At 39.1% G+C, this 20215-nt stretch overlaps 1 protein-coding gene across 3 annotated transcripts; it reads left to right on the plus strand.

Annotated features, from left to right (window-relative positions):
* The first annotated feature begins 1203 nt into the window (after positions 1–1203).
* si:dkey-248g15.3 (uncharacterized) lies at positions 1204–18972 on the plus strand. 3 transcript variants are annotated; one of them, XM_090211383.1, is made up of 5 exons: positions 1204–1310; positions 17823–17867; positions 18117–18127; positions 18214–18240; positions 18653–18972. In XM_090211383.1, the coding sequence occupies exons 2-5, from the start codon at positions 17855–17857 to the stop codon at positions 18854–18856; spliced, it is 255 nt and encodes an 84-aa protein (XP_090067509.1). In that variant the 5' UTR covers positions 1204–1310; positions 17823–17854; the 3' UTR covers positions 18857–18972. The 3 variants fall into 3 exon arrangements, with proteins under 3 accessions (XP_090067509.1, XP_021430161.1, XP_021430160.1); XM_021574486.2 differs by lacking the exon at positions 1204–1310 and adding an exon at positions 17647–17668; XM_021574485.3 differs by lacking the exons at positions 1204–1310; positions 17823–17867 and having other exon boundaries at positions 18012–18127.
* The last annotated feature ends 1243 nt before the right edge of the window (positions 18973–20215 follow it).

Below are 20215 nucleotides of genomic sequence, written 5' to 3' on the forward strand. Positions count from 1 at the left end.
GCATGATGAATTGAACTAGCTAAATATACAATATAACTGTCCTCGACGGATTGCAATTTAGCAAGTCAAATTATTTTAATGACAAGAGAGCAAAATATTGCTAGCAATCTATACCTGAGATGTTGCAAGCCACGATGGATGATTTGTCACATTCGTCAGGGTAAAACACTTTGGTAACTGTATCTGCTATAGGATAGATGGTGACTGCAGTGTGTATTATTGAAAGCTTATCTCAACTCTTTGACAGATATGGCTATCAAAACTTTAACATATCATCATGGCGAAGTGTGCACCCTTCATTCAAATAAAAATTGTTCAGCATCTGTGCAAATTGCAGATGTAATTTGAGTGGAAATATGACAAGTGAGGATGCATTTTACCCTCTAGGTGGAGTACTTGCTTTATCCTTCTGGTTGGTAGTGTAAACACCCCACTTGCCATACTGCAGGTATTCACAGGCTTGCATCAATCAGCCTTCGTTTGCATGTTTTCATGCATAAGTCTATATTGTCATATCATTGTTGATGAAGGAAAGACCATTATATATATTATATATCATATTTATTGCCTATGATAAACCTTTAGAGATTCAACTGAAAGACACAACTAGGTTATGGGGTTAGAGAGCCCCAATGAGACCATTGTCACCGGTCTCATATGGGGCCATGGGTTAGCGGAGGTAGGTCTGATAAAGTGCTAGATAAACCAGCTCTCTGTCACATACTAAAATATTCACTAAACTAATAGTAGATTTCACATAAATGGAAAGAGCCACTGATGTTTCAGCAATTTGCATGAATTGTTAACTGTCAATAATGTTGTCAAAGACTAAAGAGATTGTTGGTTTTAGTGTTCTCTCTTGAGTTAAGGGAGTTGTCGATCATCTTTAGCTACAATTAGCTTATGCTCTTCCTTTTAAATGTACAGTATTAAGATGGGTGGGCCAAGTCAAGCTGTCCTCAGATGACTTCTTTCATCTTATCTTCTTTTTGAAATGTGCTCCTGGATCTTTAGGTTTGACATAGTTATGATGTCCTAATTTTGTTTTTGTTTTCAACTACCTCATTTTCAGCAGTCAGTATCATCATCATGACAACATTTAGGGTGGTACTCTCAGTCATTCAATTATCACTCATTGTCTCATCTCTCCGCCCTACTTTACCTGGCCAACAACAAACACCCATCCACCTGTAATCAAATTAGGTCTGGGTGTGGTTATTTTATACTCTACCGATGTATCAAAACGCTCTATCTTATAAATACAAACTGAACATATATCTTATGTCCAGTCTGTCAACATTCTGCACCAGGTAAGGCTTTCACTTTAATGTGAGAATGGCGGTGTTCTTATGCAATTCTTGTTTAAATGCAGAAAATTACTTTGATATTTACAAGGACAAGAAGATACCAGATTTTGATTTGATATACAGATTATTTTCAGTATATACTAATAATTTAAGGCATAACTAGACTATAGGGTTAGATAGCCCCAATGAGACCATTGTCACTTGTGTTACATAGGGCCATGGATTAGTGGGTCAGTCTGGTGAAGTGCTAAACAAGTCAGCTCTCTGTCACATACAAAAATATTTTATAGAATAGACCCAATAAGACAAGGATTTATCAGTAAAACTGTGTGTCTCATTTGTTTGCATCAATGATTGGTGTAGCCAAGCTGAAGTAAGGAGGACTTGGAGTTGGGTATCAGCCAGGCAATGTTTTCTTGAGATGAGAAGGGAATAATTACTTCCCATAGAAGTAGTGGCATGATGTGACAGGGAGATACATTTTCTGTACATTTCTATGTGGTGAGGTGGATACCCAGCTAGCACATAACGTTCTGAGAACCATATGTTTCTTAGAGCTTGGCAAGAGCATGGTTGTCCTATTGTTATTTTGGATATAACCTTCCCACAACTTTCTGAGAATGGTGCAGGATAGTTGCATTTTATTTGGAACATTCTCAGCACATCTAAGGAACTTGACAAAAAGTAATGTTATTGCATTACTTTAACCAGTGGTGGAAAAAGTACTCAATTGTCATGCTTGAGTAAAAGTAAAGATACCTTAATAGAAAATGACTCAAATAAAAGTGAAAGTCACCCAGTAAAATACTACTTGAGTAAAAGTCTAAAAGTATTTGGTTTTAAATATACTTAAGTATCAAATTGTTAAAATGTACTTAAGTATCAATTGTAAAAGTATAAATAATTTCAAATTCCTTATATTAAGCAAAACAGACAGCACAATTTATTTTATTTTATTTTTGGCGGTTAACCAGGGGCACACTCCAACACTCATAACAGACAGACATAATTTACAAACTAAGCATTTGTTTTTAGTGAGTCTGCCAGATCAGAGGCAGTAGGGATGACCAGGAATGTTCTCTTGATAAGTGTGTGAATTGGACCATTTTCCTGTCAAAACACTTTTGGGTGTCAGGGAAATGTTTGGCGTAAAAAGTACTTTATTTTCTTTAGGAATGTGGTGAAGTAAAAGTAAAAGTTGCTCAAAATATAAATAGTAAGGTAAAGCGCAGATACCCCATAAAACTACTTAAGTAGTACTTTAAAGTAGTTTTACTTAAGTACATTACACTACTGACTTTAACAGAACGTTTCCTAAAAGTTCAAACATGGTTACATTTAATTTCAATTTTGGTAATGTTCTAGGAACGTTCTCCAAATGGTTTGACATTGGAAGCGTTCTCAAATAGTTCAAAGAACGTTAAGAAACAACGTTCTTCTGTGGCATTTCTGCACTTTAGCATAACATTTCCGACAAGTTTCCTCATGGTTCTCAAATTGTTTTCCGAGAGCGTTGAGAAAACGTTCCATACAAACCTCAAGCAAACTTAAATAACATTATAAGAATGTTATTTAAAAATATATGCATTCACTTCTCAGCATCAACAAAAATCGATCCTCGATGTTGTTAAGTGTGTTCAGGTGTGTTGGCCGCACCCACTAATTGGCCACACCTGATCTTAAGGAGTACTTGTTTCCTTTGGAATGGGATCTATTGAATAGACTAATATGAACAGCTTTGTATTCGTAAAAAACATGGCATGCTACAGTTGCTCCATCCTGGTGTTGCAGGGACTAATTCCATGGATAGAGAACAGAAGATTATAAGTTTGAATCTCACTGAGGCCATGTCCCAATAAAAAATACATGTTTTTCCTTGAATAATGCCTATGGAAATTAATCTCCATGTGTCCCATCTGTGCTTGGAGTAAAAAACAAGTTAACCCCAAATAAGCTAGCAGTGTTATTAAAAACCTGATTAAAACATTCAGTGAAAGTTGTAAGGAAGTATTCAAAAACTCCAAATAACCTAGCATTTAACACGTTCTGACCTTAGTTCCTTTGTTTTGTCTTTTGTTTTAGTATGGTCAGGGCGTGAGTTGGGTGTGTTGTCTATGTTAGTTTGTCTATGATTTTCTATTTCTGTGTTTGGCCTGGTATGGTTCTCAATCAGAGGCAGCTGTCAATCGATGTCCCTGATTGAGAACCATATTTAGGTAGCCTGTTTGCCATTGTGTTTTGTGGGTGGTTGTTTTCAGTCTTTGTGTGTCTACACCAGACAGAACTGTTCCGGTTGTTTCTTTGTTGTTTTGTTATTCAGTGTTCAATTTACTTTATTAAAAAGATGAACACGTACCACGCTGCGCATTGGTCCTTACCTTCTTCCACCAACGACGGCCATTACAGCATTTCTGTTTTGAGACCATTAATAAAACCTCTCTCTAAAACCTCAAAGAAGCAGAGTAAAATGTTCACAGAACCTCCCTGCAATCAAAAAATAAACATTCCCAGGACAGGCTAAATTCTCACTTCTGTCCTCAGAACGTAAAAAAAAAACATTTAGCTTTACTGGTCAGGAAATGTACAACGAATGTAAAACAAAAAACATACCTTCCCACAACTTCCAAGGAACCAAATATGCTAGCTGGGCAGAGTTATGGCTGAGACTCCCTGGCCTTAGGCAATTTGCAACCTGAGAGCAAATGTCAAACCTCATTCAAACAGAAATACATTTCAAACTCTCTTTTGAAAAGAGAAATCTCTTTGGAGGTGAAAACTTAGCCGCGAGACTCAGCAAACAAAGAAACGTCCCTTTTTCAGGACCCTGTCTTTCAAAAATCCAAATAACTTCACAGATCTTCATTGTAAAGGGTTTCAACACTATTTCCCATGCTTGTTCAATGACCCATAAACAATTAATGAACATACACCTGTGGATCGGTCGTTAAGACACGAACAGCTTTCAGACGGTAGGCAATTAAGGTCACAGTTATGAAAACTTAGGACACTAAAGAGGCCTTTCTACTGACTCTGAAAAACACCAAAAGAAACATGCCCAGGGTCCCTGCTCATCTGCATGAACGTGCCTTAGGCATGCTGCAAGGAGGCATGGCCAGGGAAATAAATTGCAATGTCCGTACTGTGAGACGCCTAAGACAGCGCTACAGGGAGGCAGGATGGACAGCTGATCGTCCTCGCAGTGGCAGACCACGTGTAACAACACCTCCACAGGATCGGTACATCCAAACATCACACCTGCGGGGATAGGTACAGGATGGCAATAACAACTGCCCGATTTACACCAGGAACGCACAATCCCTCCTTTAGTGCTCAGACTGTCCACAATAAGCTGAGAGAGGCTGGACTGAGGGCTTGTAGGCCTGTTGTAAGGCAGGTCCTCACCAGACATCACCGGCAACAACGTCGCCTATGGGCTCAAACCCACCGTCGCTGGGCCAGACAGGACTGGCAAAAAGTGCTCTTCACTGACAAGTCGCGTGACTACCTGGCATGATGACTCCTTGCTGTCCCCAGTCCACCTGGCTGTGCTGCTGCTCCAGTTTCAACTGTTCTGCCTGCGGCTATGGAATCCTGACCTGTTCACCGGACATGCTACCTGTCCCAGACCTATTATTTGACCATGCTGGTCATTTATGAACATTTGAACATCTCGGCCATGTTCTGTTATAATCTCCACCCGGCACATCCAGAAGATTTCTTCCTATGTTTTGGCCTTTATATGGCGTTTTTCCTAGCCAACGTGCTTCAACACCTGCATTGCTTTCTGTTTGGGGTTTTAGGCTGGGTTTAGGCTGGGTTTCTGTACAGCACTTTGAGATATCAGCTGATGTATGAAGGGCTATATAAATACATTTGATTTGATTTGATTGTGTCTCGCCCGGGGTGATGGTCGGATTCATGTTTATCATCGAAGGAATGAGCGCTATACCAAGGCCTGTACTCTGGAGTGGGATTGATTTGGAGGTGGAGGATCCGTCATGGTCTGGGGCGGTGTGTCACAGAATCATCGGACTGAGCTTGTTGTCATTGCAGGCAATCTCAACACTGTGCGTTACAGGGAAGACATCCTCCTCCCTCATGTGGTACCCTTCCTGCAGGCTCATCCTGACATGACCCTCCAGCATGACAATGCCACCAGCCATACTGCTCATTCTGTGCGTGAATTCCTGCAAGACAGGAATGTCAGTGTTCTGCCATGGCCAGTGAACAGCCCGGATCTCAATCCCATTCAGCATGTCTGGGACCTGTGGATCGGAGGGTGAGGGCTAGGGGAATTCCCCCCAGAAATGTCTGGGAACTTGCAGGTACCTTGGTGGAAGAGTGGGGCAACATCTCACAGCAAGAACTGGCAAATCTGGTGCAGTCCATGAGGAGGAGATGCAATGCAGTACTTAATGCAGCTGGTGGTCACACCAGATACTGACTGTTATTTTTGATTTTGATCCCCCCTTTGTTCAGGGACACATTATTTCATTTCTGTTAGCCACATATCTGTGGAATTTGTTCAGTTTGTCTCAGTTGTTGAATATTGTTATGTTCATACAAATATTTACACATGTTGATGAGTTTATATATATATATGTATAATATAGATAATATATATATATGTATATATATATATAGTCGTGGCAAAAAGTTTTGAGAATGGCACAAATATTAATTTTCACAAGCTTTTTTCCGGATGCCCCAAACAATCGGAAAGGGGATTCATCAGAGAAAATGACTTTACCCCAGTCCTCAGCAGTCCAATCCCTGTACCTTTTTCAGAATATCAGTCTGTCCCTGATGTTTTTCCTGGAGAGAATTGGCTTCTTTGCTGCCCTTCTTGACACCAGGCCATCCTCCAAAAGTCTTTGCCTCACTGTGAATGCAGATGCACTCAGTCTGCTGTCTCAGTTTGTGATGGCAATTTGCATATACTCCAGAATGTTATGAAGAGTGATCAGATGAATTGCAATTAATTGCAATGTCCCTCTTTGCGATGCAAATGATTTGAATCCCAAAGAAACATTTCCACTGCATTTCAGCCCTGCTTAGGCAGTGGAAATGTGGTCATAATTCGTCCTCAAGGGACAATCCTACAGATTCCCATCTTTCAATGAGAAACTCATTTTAATTAGATCAGATAGATGTGTTTGCTAAATAATGACAATAACATATTTCCATAAGATTACCGTGACTGCCCTAGCAAGTCTCAAACCCAGGCCACCAGCATCAGTTACAAACACCCTAACCACTGTCCCAATAAAGAATATCTCTAAGACATGCCTATTGGTTTTCATTATTGGACTCCAATTATGGTTGAAAACCAGGAAGTGAACGTGAGCAAAACCGAACCTCACTTATCACACTTTTTAAAATGACTAATTGTGTATAAAATGGGAAATTACAACATTGTAAAATATTGACCTCTAAAACATAATTTAAGAATGATTAAATTACTAATATGTTGTTTTACAAAATTAGGAACTCTTGAAAATAATATCTACCAGATGGCTGAGTTTCCCTTTAAAGGAATCAAATCAAATTGTATTTGTCAGTTCACACAACCGGTGTAGACATTACAGTGAAATCCTTACTTACAAGCCCTTAACCAACAATGCAATTTTAAGAAAAACGTGTATGTAAAAAATAGATAAGTTAACAAAATAATAAATACAAGTAACAAGTAATTAAAGAGCAGCAGTAAAATAACTGTAGTGAGGCTATATACAGGGGGTACCGGTATAGAGTCAATCACCGTTTAGTCAAGGCTATTAAGTCAAAGCTAGTAATAATGGAGAAATATTGTAATGGCATTTTTTTTGTCTGTGCAAATCCTCAAATATTTTCAAATCCATAACATTATTCACTGTCTGCCTATGTCACTAACGTCGTCAGGGAAATGACCGGACCAAGGTGCAGCGTGGCGAGCGTACATTTCTTTTTATTTAGAATGTCGCCAACAAAAACAAGAAACAACCAAACGAACATGAAGTTTACTAGGGCTATACAGGCCACTAACAAAGTCAACTACCCACAACTAAGGTGGAAAACCCGGCTACCTAAGTATGATTCCCAATCAGAGACAACGATAGACAGCTGTCCCTGATTGAGAACCATACCCGGCCAAAACATAGAAATAGAAAACATAAAAATAAAGAAACTAGAATGCCCACCCTAGTCACACCCTGGCCTAACCAAAATAGAGAATAAAAGCCTCTCTATGGCCAGGGCGTGACAGCCTATTATCTTCAATATGTTTCACAATATAATTCTACATATGCCATGTTATTGGTATTCTAAGCATATAAACTGTAAAAACATGAATTTACATGCATTCTAATATTCATATTTTGACAGAAAAATGTATCATATGTTATTAAAATTTGACATCAGTCTTCATTTAACTAGGCCTGTCTTACATTAAAAGTAAATTAAGCAGAAATAATGTAAATTAATGTATACTGTTTTAGATGATGGAAATTCCAATCCAAAATTAGTTTACTCTAATTATGTAACTCCACCAGCTGGTTGAGATGTTTGCAATGCATTTATTATTTTCAAAATTCTTCAAGCTTTGTGAAGTTGGTTGTTGATCATTGCTAGACATTTTCAAGTCTTGACATATATTTTCAAGCAGATTCAAGTCAAAACTGTAACTAGGTCACTCAGGAACATTCACTGTCTTCTTGGTCATATCATGGATCATTTAGCTATTTGATTTTGAACTTTAGGTTCCCTGTAGGAATAAAGAAATATATTAAAAAAAATATTTGATAAAATATTGAATTTGGCCTTTACTACAATAGCTCATAGAAATTAATTGAATAACACATTCATAAATGGCAAAACATAAGGAATAAGGTTTTGAAGTGTCTGTCCTATATCTTAGAGATATAAGAAAGCTCAATAAATATATATATTTTTGGGGACACGTACTGTACTTCACCCCTTTTTTTGTTGGCACAAAACTACTTCCATACTTCATCATTTTTAAAACCAGTACCAGGTTACCTTCAGACGAGTCCAGTGATTCCCATATGGGACGTAGAGCAAAACGGAGGACACCATCTGTCCATGGAACATTACTAATGTTTTCTTGTGGTTTTTATGGAAAGTTTTCTTAATGTTTTCAGAACAGGACTGTTTAAATAGAACCATGAGGAAACCTGAAATACTAAAATTCCCACAGAATAACGTTTTCTTAATGTTCTCATAAAAATGAGAACATGACCTTAAATAGCACCATGATGAAACCTGTAGAAAACGTTATGCTGAATTTCGAAGATTTTCCTGAGTTACAGTTCACATAAGGAAATCAGTCAATTGAAATAAATGAATTAGGCCCTAATCTATGGATTTCACATGACTAGGCAGGACGCAGCCATGGGTTGGCCTGGGAGGGCATAGGCCCACCCACTTCATAGCCAGGCCCACTGACTGAGGAGCCAGGCCCAGCTAATCAGAATTTGTTTTTCCCCACGAAAGGGCTTTATGACAGACAGAAATACTCAGTTTCATCAGTTGTCTGGGTAGCTGGTATCAGACGATCCCGCAGGTGAAGAAGCCAGATGTTGAGGTCCTGGGCTGGCGTGGTTACACATGGTCTGTGGTTGTGAGGCTGGTTGGACATACTGCTAAATTCTCTAAAACGACATTGGAGATTGTGGTAGAGAAAGGAACATTACTTTCTCTGGCAACAGCTCTGGTGGACATTCCTGCAGTCTGCATGCTAATTGCACGCTCGCTAAAAACTTGAGAAGTCTATATCATTGTATTGTGTGACAAAACTGCACACCTTAGAGTGGCCTTTCATTGTCCCCAGCACAAGGTGCACCTGTGTAATGATCATGCTGTTTAATCAGCATCTTGATATGCCACACCTGTGAGGTGGATTGATTATCTTGGCAAAGGAGAAATGCTCACTAACAGGGATGTAAACAAATTTGTGCACACGTTTTGAGAGAAATAAGCTTTTTGTGAGGATGTCAAATTCCTGTGATCTTTATTTCAGCAAATGGAACTTGGGACTAACATTTTACATGTTGCGTTTATATTTTTGTTCAGTATACAACCATGAGGAAACCTGTAGAAAACATTATGCTGAAGTACTGAAATTTCAAAGGAGGAACGTTGTTTCTTAATGTTCTCTGAACAATTTGATAACATTACTTTAAATAAAACCATTTGGAAACTTGTAGGAAACGTTATGCTGAAGTACTGAAATTCCAACCTAAGAAACATATGGCTCTCAGAACGTTATGTGCTAGCTGGGTATCCTGCTCCATTCCCAGAACATTGTGGGCAGATTGTATGCAAAATAACCTTAGGACAACCACTCTCTCATTAAGCTCAAATAAACATATGGTTCTCAGAACGTTATGTGCTAGCTGGGTCTCTAGGGCTTTGCAAACCTGTATTGTGCAATTTTCTTCCAGCTCTGTCATGTTGGTTGTTGATCACTGCTAGACAGACATTTTCAAGTCTTGACATATATTTTCAAGCAGATTCAAGTCCAAACTGTACCGAGGCCTCTAAGGAACATTCATTGTCTTCTTGGTCATACCATAGATCATTTAGCTATTTGATTTTGAGATTTTGGACCTCTGTAGGTATACAACAAAAATATTTAACAATTATTTGATCAAATATAGAATTTGTCCTTTACTACTATAACCCATAGACATGCATTGAATAACACATTCATAAATGGCAAAACAAACAGTAAAAAAAAATGTATCATAAAGAACAAGGTTTTGAAGTGTCTGTCCTATGACTATGATATAAAAAAGCTCAAGAACTATATATGTATTTTTTGGGACAGGTATTTAACCCCTTTTCTGGGCGGGCGGCACAATTTTACTTCCTTACTTCCATGATTTTTTAAAGACGATACCAGGTTACCTTCAGATACGTCCCGTGACACTCATGGGGGTCGTATAGCAAAATGGAGAACACCATTGTGGGAGTGTCCCCTTTCCATAGTGGGGTCATATTAGTTTGTAGCCCAAACGGTTCACACATCGATGGTACCAACTTCAGACAAGTCCCGTGGGGCTTGTGGGGGTCGTAGAGCAAAACGGAGAACACCATCATGAGAGTCTCATCTTTCCATAGAACGTTACTAATATTTTTCTTGTGGTTTTTATGGTTTTTATTTCTTATTGTTCTGAGAACATTACTTTTCACAGAACCATGAGGAAACCTGCAGAAAACGTTATGCTGAAGTACTGAAATTCCCAGAGAAGAACATTTACAGTGGGGCAAAAAAGTATTTAGTCAGCCACCAATTGTGCAAGTTCTCCCACTTAAAAATATGAGAAGCCTGTAATTTTCATCATAAGTACACTTCAACTATGACAGACAAAATGAGAAAAAAAATCCAGAAAATCACATTGTAGGATTTTTAAGGAATTTATTTGCTAATTATGGTGGAAAATAAGTATTTGGTCACCTACAAACAAGCAAGATTTCTGGCTCTCACAGACCTGTAACTTCTTATTTAAGAGGCTCCTCTGTCCTCCACTCGTTACCTGTATTAATGGCACCTGTTTGAACTTGTTATCAGTATAAAAACACCTGTCCACAACCTCAAACAGTCACACTCCAAACTCCACTATGGCCAAGACCAAAGAGCTGTCAAAGGACACCAGAAACAAAATTGTAGACCTGCACCAGGCTGGGAAGACTGAATTTGCAATAGGTAAGCAGCATGGTTTGAAGAAATCAACTGTGGGAGCAATTATTAGGAAATGGAAGACATACAAGACCACTGATAATCTCCCTCGATCTGGGGCTCCACGCAAGATCTCACCCCGTGGGGTCAAAATGATCACAACAATGGTGAGCAAAAATCCTAGAACCACACGGGGGGACCTAGTGAATGACCTGCAGAGAGCTGGGACCAAAGTAACAAAGCCTACCATCAGTAACACACTACGCCGCAAGGGACTCAAATCCTGCAGTGCCAGACGTGTCCCCCTGCTTAAGCCAGTACATGTCCAGGCCCGTCTGAAGTTTGCTAGAGAGCATTTGGATGATCCAAAAGAAGATTGGGAGAATGAAACCAAAATATAACTTTTTGGTAAAAACTCAATTTGTCGTGTTTGGAGGACAAAGAATGCTGAGTTGCATCCAAAGAACACCATACCTACTGTGAAGCATGGGGGTGGAAACATCATGCTTTGGGGCTGTTTTTCTGCAAAGGGACCAGGACGACTGATCCGTGTAAAGGAAAGAATGAATCGTGAGATGTTGAGTGAAAACCTCCTTCCATCAGCAAGGGCATTGAAGATGAAACGTGGCTGGGTCTTTCAGCATGACAATGATCCCAAACACACCGCCCGGACAACGAAGGAGTGGCTTCGTAAGAAGCATTTCAAGGTCCTGAAGTGGCCTAGCCAGTCTCCAGATCTCAACCCCATAGAAAATCTTTGGAGGGAGTTGAAAGTCTGTGTTGCCCAGCAACAGCCCCAAAACATCACTGCTCTAGAGGAGATCTGCATGGAGGAATGGGCCAAAATACCAACAACAGTGTGTGAAAACCTTGTGAAGACTTACAGAAAACATTTGACCTCTGTCATTGCCAACAAAGGGTATATAACAAAGTATTGAGATAAACTTTTGTTATTGACCAAATACTTATTTTCCACCATAATTTGCAAATAAATTCATTAAAAATCCTACAATGTGATTTTCTGGATTTTTTTTTCTCATTTTGTCTGTCATAGTTGAAGTGTACCTATGATGAAAATTACAGGCCCCTCTCATCTTTTTAAGTGGGAGAACTTGCACAATTGGTGGCTGACTAAATACTTTTTTACCCCACTGTATTTATTTTTCTCTTTGGGGGCCCATCCACCACCCCTACCTCTTCAGAGGACCAAAATAAACTTTGTTTTTACAGCTTTTTCTTTTTTTGTTGCATGTAAATTTGTTTTTTTTATTACATAACAACTATTAATGAATTTGATATCCATCCAGCCACATGTAGATATATAGTACTTATACATTATGCATTGTTTTCAATCATAACTATTATAGAACATTAGCATTTAAACCCACCCCTCAGCTACTCTCAGTCCAACCCACCTACAGTATCTCTGTAAACCGCCCTCTTAAGATTGTCATGTTCCATATATTTTTCAGCTGTGCTGTGATGTTTCACATTAATACTCTCTCAACACGTTCTAAGACACATGATTCTCAGAAGGTTATGTGCTAGCTGGGTAAAATCTTTACTCTTTGACAACATGATTCTCAGAAGGTTATGTGCTAGCTGGGTAAACTCTTTACTCTTTGACAACATGATTCTCAGAAGGTTATGTGCTAGCTGGGTAAACTCTTTACTCTTTGACAACATGATTCTCAGAAGGTTATGTGCTAGCTGGGTAAACTCTTTACTCGTTGACAACATGATTGGCAGTTGTCAATTCATACCCTAGTTAAATAAAGGTTAAAAAATTAAAATATAAAAATACAGATTTTTTTTATGAGGAAGTTGTAGATCATGGATTCACAAAATTGCTGAAACATCAGCTGCTCTTTCCATTTCTATTAAATCAACCTACTCCAATGCAATTGGAGTTTTACACCTCAAAAGACATTTCATTTTTTTAAGTTTTAAAGCTATTTCTGTTGGAACGAGGTTTGATGTTCTCTCAGGTTGCAAATTGCCTAAGGCCAGGGCGTCTCACCCATAACTCTATCCACCTCACCACTGAGAAATGTAAATAATTTCTCTCTCTCCTTCACTGCTTCTTTGGCGAGTAATCACGCCCTTCTCGTCTCAAGAGAACATTTCCTGGCTGATACCAAACTCCAAGTCCTCCTTAAATTGATAGTATAGGCCTATACTCCAAATATTCTGTATATCAAATCAAAATCTGGTATTTATATGGCAGCAGCTACTCTTCCTGGGGTCCGACAAAATAAAGGCAGTTATACAATTTTAAAAACATTACAATACATTCATTACAGAATTCACAACACTCAGTGTGTGCCCTCAGGCCCCTACTCAACTACCACATAGATACAACACAAAATCCATGTGTTCATGGATGCATGTGTATACATGTGTATGCATGTGGCTGTGCCTATGTTTGTGTTACTTCACAGTCCCTGCTTTTTCAGAGGTGTATTTATATATATATACAGGTATATAAACACACCTCTGGAAAAACAGGGACTGTGAAGTAACACAAACATAGGCATAACCACATGCATACACACACATGATGACATGTACACATGGATTTTGTGTTGCAGATATGTGGTGGTGGAGTATGGGCCTGAGGGCACACACTATATATATATGATTCTACTGCTTGCACCATTTACCTGATGTGGAATAGAGTTCCATGTAGTCATGGCTCTATGTAGTACTGTTCATCTACCATAGTCTGTTCTGGCCTTGGGGACTTTGAAGAGACCTCTGGTGGCATGTCTTGTGGGGTATGCATGGGTGTCTGAGCTGTGTGCTAGTCATTTAAACAGACAGCTCGGTGCTTTCAACATGTCAATTTGCTCTCACAAATACAAGTAGTGATGAAGTCAATATCTCCTCTACTTTGAGCCAGGAGAGATTGATGTGCATATTATTAATGTTTGCTCTCTGTGTACATCGAAGGGCCAGTCGTGCTGCCCTGTTCTGAGCCAATTGCAATTTTCTTAAGTCAATTTTTGTGGCACCTGACCACACGACTGAACAGTAGTCCAGGTGCAACAAAACTAGGGCCTGTAGGACCTGCTTTGTTGATAGTGCTGTTAAGAAGGTAGAGAAGCAATTTATTATGGACAGACTTCTCCCCGTCTTAGCTACTGTTATAGCAATATGTTTTGAACATGACAGTTCCATGGTTACTCCAAGCAGTTTAGTCACCTCACCTTGCTCAATTTCCACATTATTTATTTCAAGATTTAGTGTTCAGTGAAGGATTTGTCCCAAATACAATGCTTTTAGTTTTAGAAATATTTAGGACTAACTTATTCCTTGCCACCCATTCTGAAACGAACTGCAGCTCTTTGTTAGGTATTGCAGTCATTTCAGTTGCTGTAGTAGCTGATGTGTATAATGTTGAGTCATCCGCATACATAGACACACTGGTTTTACTCAAAGCCTGTAGCATGTTGTTAATAAAGATTGAAAAAAGTAAGAAGCTTATCAGGGCAATTCTATTGAGTGTCATCTGTTACGAGCAAGTTATTAATTTCATGGACCTTGTTTCTTAAGCAACATATGTTAATGTGGGCTATTTTGAGCACTTTTCTGGGATGCTTGCTTGTTTTCATTGCTTTACTGGGAAGCTTAGCAGAAGTATATATTCTAGTATATATGTTATTTATGTTAGTTGGACTTCCTACTGGGGCACACCGCCTCAGTGCTAACAGCATAAACCTGGTTCATAGACACATGATTGCTGCATACAATAGCTGTAGGATCAGCAGAGGCATTCAAGGCAATTAGAGGGACATCAAATTGGTTACTTACATTGTGTCTAACAATGCCCCTGGTATAATGTACATTTGCTAAAGCATTATGATGACTCAGTGACACAATGGTAGGGATTAACTGAGAGGGGCTTGGGTCATTGGTACCTTCTTATCCTTGTGAATATTAAAGTTAGTTTCTGCATATACAGTGCATATCATAAATATTCACCCCCCTTGAACTTTTCACATTTTGTTGAGTCAAAGTGAGATTTAAATGGATACAATTGAAAAATGTTGTCACTGATCCACACAAAATAGCTCATGTCAAAGTGAAAATATATATATATATATTTTTTAAACAAATGAATACAAAATAATCTACTAAAATGTCTTGGTTACTAGCTTTGTTGTGGCTAGCCTAAATAAGTTCAAGATTGAAATAGTGCTTAAGGAATCATATAAGTTGCATGGACTCACCCTTGTTTTTTAATGACCACCCCATATCTGTACCCCACACAATTATCTGCAAGGTCCCTCAGTTGAGTAATGTACTTCAAGCACAGATTCAACCATAAAGACCAAGGGGCTTTTCCAATGCTTTGCAAAGAAGAGCACCTATTGGTAGATGGGTAAAAAAAATAGGCAGACACTACCATGCTCAAAGGGATATTCAAAGTTATTAATTAGACTTTAGATTGTGTATCAATATACCCAGTCACTGCAAAGATACAGTCGTCCTTCCTAACTGATTGGCCAGCAGAGGAAGGAAACCACTCGGGGATTTGAGGCAAAAGGTGATTTTAAAACAGTAACAGAGTTTAACGGCTGTGATTGGAGAAAACTGAGGACGGATCAAAAACATTTGTTACTCAACAATACTAACCTAAATGAAAAGGAAGCCTGTACAGAATAAAAAAATATACCAAAAACATGCATCCTGATTGCAACAAGGCACTAAACATGTAATGCTGCAGAAATGTGCCAAAGGAATTCACTTTTTGTCCTGAATAGAAAGTGTTTTGTTCGGGGCAAATCCAACGCAACACATCACTGAGTACTACTCTCCATATTTTTAAGCACGGTCGTGGCTGCCTCATGTTATGGGTATACTTGGCATCGGCAAAGACTATGGAGTTTTCAGGATACAAAAAAAAACAGAATGGAGTTAACCACAGACAAAATCCTAGAGGAAAACCTGGAGCAGTCTGCTTTCAACCAGACACTGTGAGACAAATTAACCTTTCAGCAGGACAATAACCAAAAACACAAGGCCAAATATACACTGCAGTTGCTTACCAAGAAGGCAGTGAATGTTCCTGAGTGGCCTAGTTACTGTTTTGACTTCAAATTGCTTGAAAATACACATGACCAAAAGTATATGGACACCTGTTCGTCGAACATCTTATTCCAAAATCATGGGCATTAATATGGAGTCGGTCCCACCTTTGCTCCTATAACAGCCCCCACTCTTCTGGGAAGGCTTTCCACAAGATGTTGGAACATTGCTGCGGGAACTTGCTTCCATTCAGCCAGAAGAGCATTACTGAAGTCGGGCATGATGTTGGGCGGTTAGGCCTGGCTCGTAGCCAGCGTTCCTATTCATCCCAAAGGTGTTCGGTGGGGTTGAGGTCAGGGCTCTGTGCAGGCCAGTCAAGTTCTTGCACATCAATCTCAACAAACCATTTCTGTATGGACCTCGCTTTGTGCATAGGGGCATTGTCATGTTGCCACAAAGTTGGAAGCACAGAATCGTCTTTGTACGCTTAAAATTAAGATTTCCCTTCACTGGAACTAAGGAGCCTGAACCATGAAAAACAGCCCTAGACCATTATTCCTCATCCACCAAACTTTACAGTTGGTACTATGCATGGGGCAGGTAGCGTTCTCCTGGCATCCGCCAAACCCAGATTCGTCCGTCAGACTGCCAGAGAACACATTTCCACTGCTCCAGAGTCCAATGGTGGCGAGTTTCACACCACTACAGCCAACGCTTGGCATTGCGCACTGTGATTTTAGGCTTGTGTGTGGCTGCTCGGCCATAGAAAACAAATGTCATGAAGCTCCTAACAAACAGTTCTTATATCCAAAGGCAGTAGTGAGTGTTGCAATCAAGGACAGACGAATTTTACAGGCTACACGCTTCAGCACTCTGAGGTCCCGTTCTGTAAACTTGTGTGGCCTACCCCTTTGTGGCTGAGCGGTTGTTGCTCCAAGACTTTTCCACTTCACAATAACAGCACTTAAAGTTGACCTGGGCAGCTCTATCAGGGCAGATATTTGACGAACTGACTAGTTGGAAAGGTGACGGTTCCATGTTGAAAGTCACTGAGCTCTTCAGTACAGGCCATTCTACTGTCAATGTCTATGGAGATTGCATTGCTGTGTGCTCGATTTTATACACCTGTCAGCAACGGGTGTGGCTGAAATAGCAGAATCCACTCATTTGAAGGCGTGTCCACATACTTTTAGCCATGTAGTGTATCAAGAAAATGTTTTTTTTTGTCAAGTTTCTTAAATGTGCTAAGAATTACATAAAAACAAACAGCTATCCTGCACCATTCCCAGAAGATTGTGGGATGGTTGTATGGAAAATAATAATAGGAAAACCACACTCTCACCAAGCTCTATGAAACAAAGCTGGGTAGATTGCTGCTTTCATCATCAATCTTCAGGTTTGACATAATTATGATGTCCCTGTTTTGTCTTTGTTTTTAACCACCTTGTTTTTAACTGTCAGTATCATTACCATGCCAATATTTTGGGTCACCTATCATCTCATTTCTCCGCCCTGCTTTTTCTGTCCGACTACAAACACCTTTCCACCTGTAATTAAAAGGACTGGGTGTGGTTTTTACATACTCGACACTCTCTTATAAATACAGACTGAAAATACAGTTTATGTACAGTCCTTCAACCTCCAGTACCAGGTGAGGCTTGCTTTAATGTGTAAATGTAGGGGTTCTTATGCAATTCTTGTTTATATGACGAAAGTAACTTTGATATTTACAAGGATAAGAAAATACCGGATTTTAATTTGATATACTGATTATTTTGTAAATATACTATTCATTTGTCCAACAGTGTGATTTCAGTGCCAGTTCTTGTCTGAGAAAATGAGTGATCCAGGTAAGTGTTGAAGTTGTTCACTTCATTTACTGTATTATGTGCACTGAGGTTTTAAATGACTATGTAGTTATGTAGTTTCACAACTCAACCCTGAAGTTGAGAATATATTGCATTGACGTTGCATTTACGATTTCAAGGAGTAGACTAGTATGGCCATACATGCTTTCTCGATGCTTAATGGGAAACAATGACAATGCATTCCTCTATTATTTGAATAACTTCAAAATATTCCTTACTTTTTATCCACAGCAAAGAAACCGGTAAGTTAGTTAACTTACTTTTCAAATACAGAAAATACCTTCAGACATGTGTGCTATGTGTTTGACATAATGTGTTGTTGTTCCAGGCGGAGTCCACACCTGGGACTGATGATGTAAGATATCTGCATTATTTGTCTATCTCTGCTTCTTTACTTCAGTCAACTCAGTCTTAAAAAACATTTCAAATCAAGCTAAGTAAAGAACAAAACTATTTTCTAGCTTGCTATATCTTAGATCCCAGTGTTGTCCTGGTGGATGTCAACAGAATACTGTCTGTTTCACAGGGCTCCGGAGGAGAGGGCAAGGGAGAGTTAGGAGGCTTACAAAATAATAGTTCATACACATTAACGTAATAACATTAATATTGTTTCGGAACCCCCCCAAAAAATGGAATTTAGATTTTCACATGTCAGGGTAATGGGTGTAATCGTTGAGACAATTGAAGGGAAAACATTTCCATTCATAAAGGAAAGGTTTTCCGATACCAATAGGTGAGTCTAGTAATGTTATTTTTGTAATTTCCAGGGGAAGAAGGGAAAAGGTGGAAAAGGGGGACACGGCCATGGGCATGGAAAAGCCGGCGAGCATGGAGGAGATCATGGAGGCGACCATAAAGGAAAAGGAGGCGAGCATAAAGGAAAAGGAGGCGAGCATGGAGGAGATCATGGAGGCGACCATAAAGGAAAAGGAGGTGACCACGGAGGAAAAGCAGGTCGTGGAGGACATTAAAGATTTAATCATGTACCATTTGCATCTGTTTCATCACGGTAGCTATTACGAAAAAAACATGTTGAGCGATTTATTAAAGTTGACAAACCTCTAATAAAACCTACTTATAAAACAGAGTCATATGTTTGTATAACTTCTTAATGCATAATAATCATGCAATACAATGAACATTTTACAAAATAGAAACACAAAAATGATTGCAAAATGTGTCATTTTTTGCCATCTAAACAAGTCACTGTCAAGAGGCGTCGAGATACTATCATACTACACCATTCCTGTGTAGCCCATACCAGACCAACACATCAAACATTCAGTGAAGGACAGCTCAACGCCATTTTTATCATTTTACTCACATACAGAACATTAACCAACGGGGTAGTAATAAACCCGGAACAATGACCATGTATGTCCCTGAGTCTTGGAAATATTATCCTTTCTTGTGGATATTTGTCTCCCCTTGCACCACTCTGTTTAACCGTTGTTATCAATAATTTCCATGTGGACAACATTCAGGAAGAAAATCCCAATGTTTTATTAAACATCCAACATTTTTTAAGCGGTAAAGTAGGCCTACTTGACGGATAAAAACATGTCACAATAGGCCTGATGGAAAGAAAATGTCGGTAAACTTTCCAAATGTCGTCAAAACAAAATAGGACATGGTGTGATCTTTAGGTTTAGGTAAAATTACGGTGGAAACGCTTTTATGCGCAAATATTGATATAATAACCATCATATCAAGTAAAGTCACGACATGACATGTTGCGTGGTCCTCCCACTACGACTCAAGAAAACAGACATTTTATTAGGCAACCACAAATTAAATATATGAACTTCACAGGGTGGTGAAAGGTGATGAGCTTGATGCTCCTTTCCAATAAATATCGAGGGTATTATTCTGGTGACATGATGATCGATTCTTGGCTGCCGTTTAACAAATTAAAATGATCTCGCTCTTTTGTTCATAATAATTTCAAATACGTAGTATATATATCTGCAAACTGTTGGCTAGACAGCACGTGCCAATACCAGAGTGAGCACATTCGCTATATAACGCACAAAAAAATCTGAGTTGAAAATGCGATGGAAACAATTTACTTGTCAATTTATTTGACTGCAAAATATATATTTTTTGTGCACTACGTCATCACGCAGCAAATACATTTGATGGAAAACGTAAATGTTTATGTAAACGGCTTTAAAAAATATTCGCATAAAAATCTGTCGCCAATTGGATAGAAAAATAACTAGTTTTCAACAAAGCCCGCAAAATAGGCTACTATTCCAGCCTGAATCGATAAATGATGGTCGGCTAATGCCGCGTTCAAAGCGACTGGGAACTCAGAAATCTCACTTCCA

Source organism: Oncorhynchus mykiss, chromosome 19, assembly GCF_057628025.1.
Source record: "Oncorhynchus mykiss isolate SJ-2025 chromosome 19, ASM5762802v1, whole genome shotgun sequence".
Taxonomy (NCBI): domain Eukaryota; kingdom Metazoa; phylum Chordata; class Actinopteri; order Salmoniformes; family Salmonidae; genus Oncorhynchus; species Oncorhynchus mykiss.

Coding starts and splice junctions, on each gene's coding strand:
- si:dkey-248g15.3 (XM_021574485.3), top strand. CDS start 18,027: ATGCTTTCTCGATGCTTAATGGGAAACAATGACAATGCATTCCTCTAT. Junction 18,128..18,213: donor TATCCACAGCAAAGAAACCG/GTAAGTTAGTTA, acceptor TTGTTGTTCCAG/GCGGAGTCCACACCTGGGAC. Junction 18,241..18,652: donor CCACACCTGGGACTGATGAT/GTAAGATATCTG, acceptor TGTAATTTCCAG/GGGAAGAAGGGAAAAGGTGG.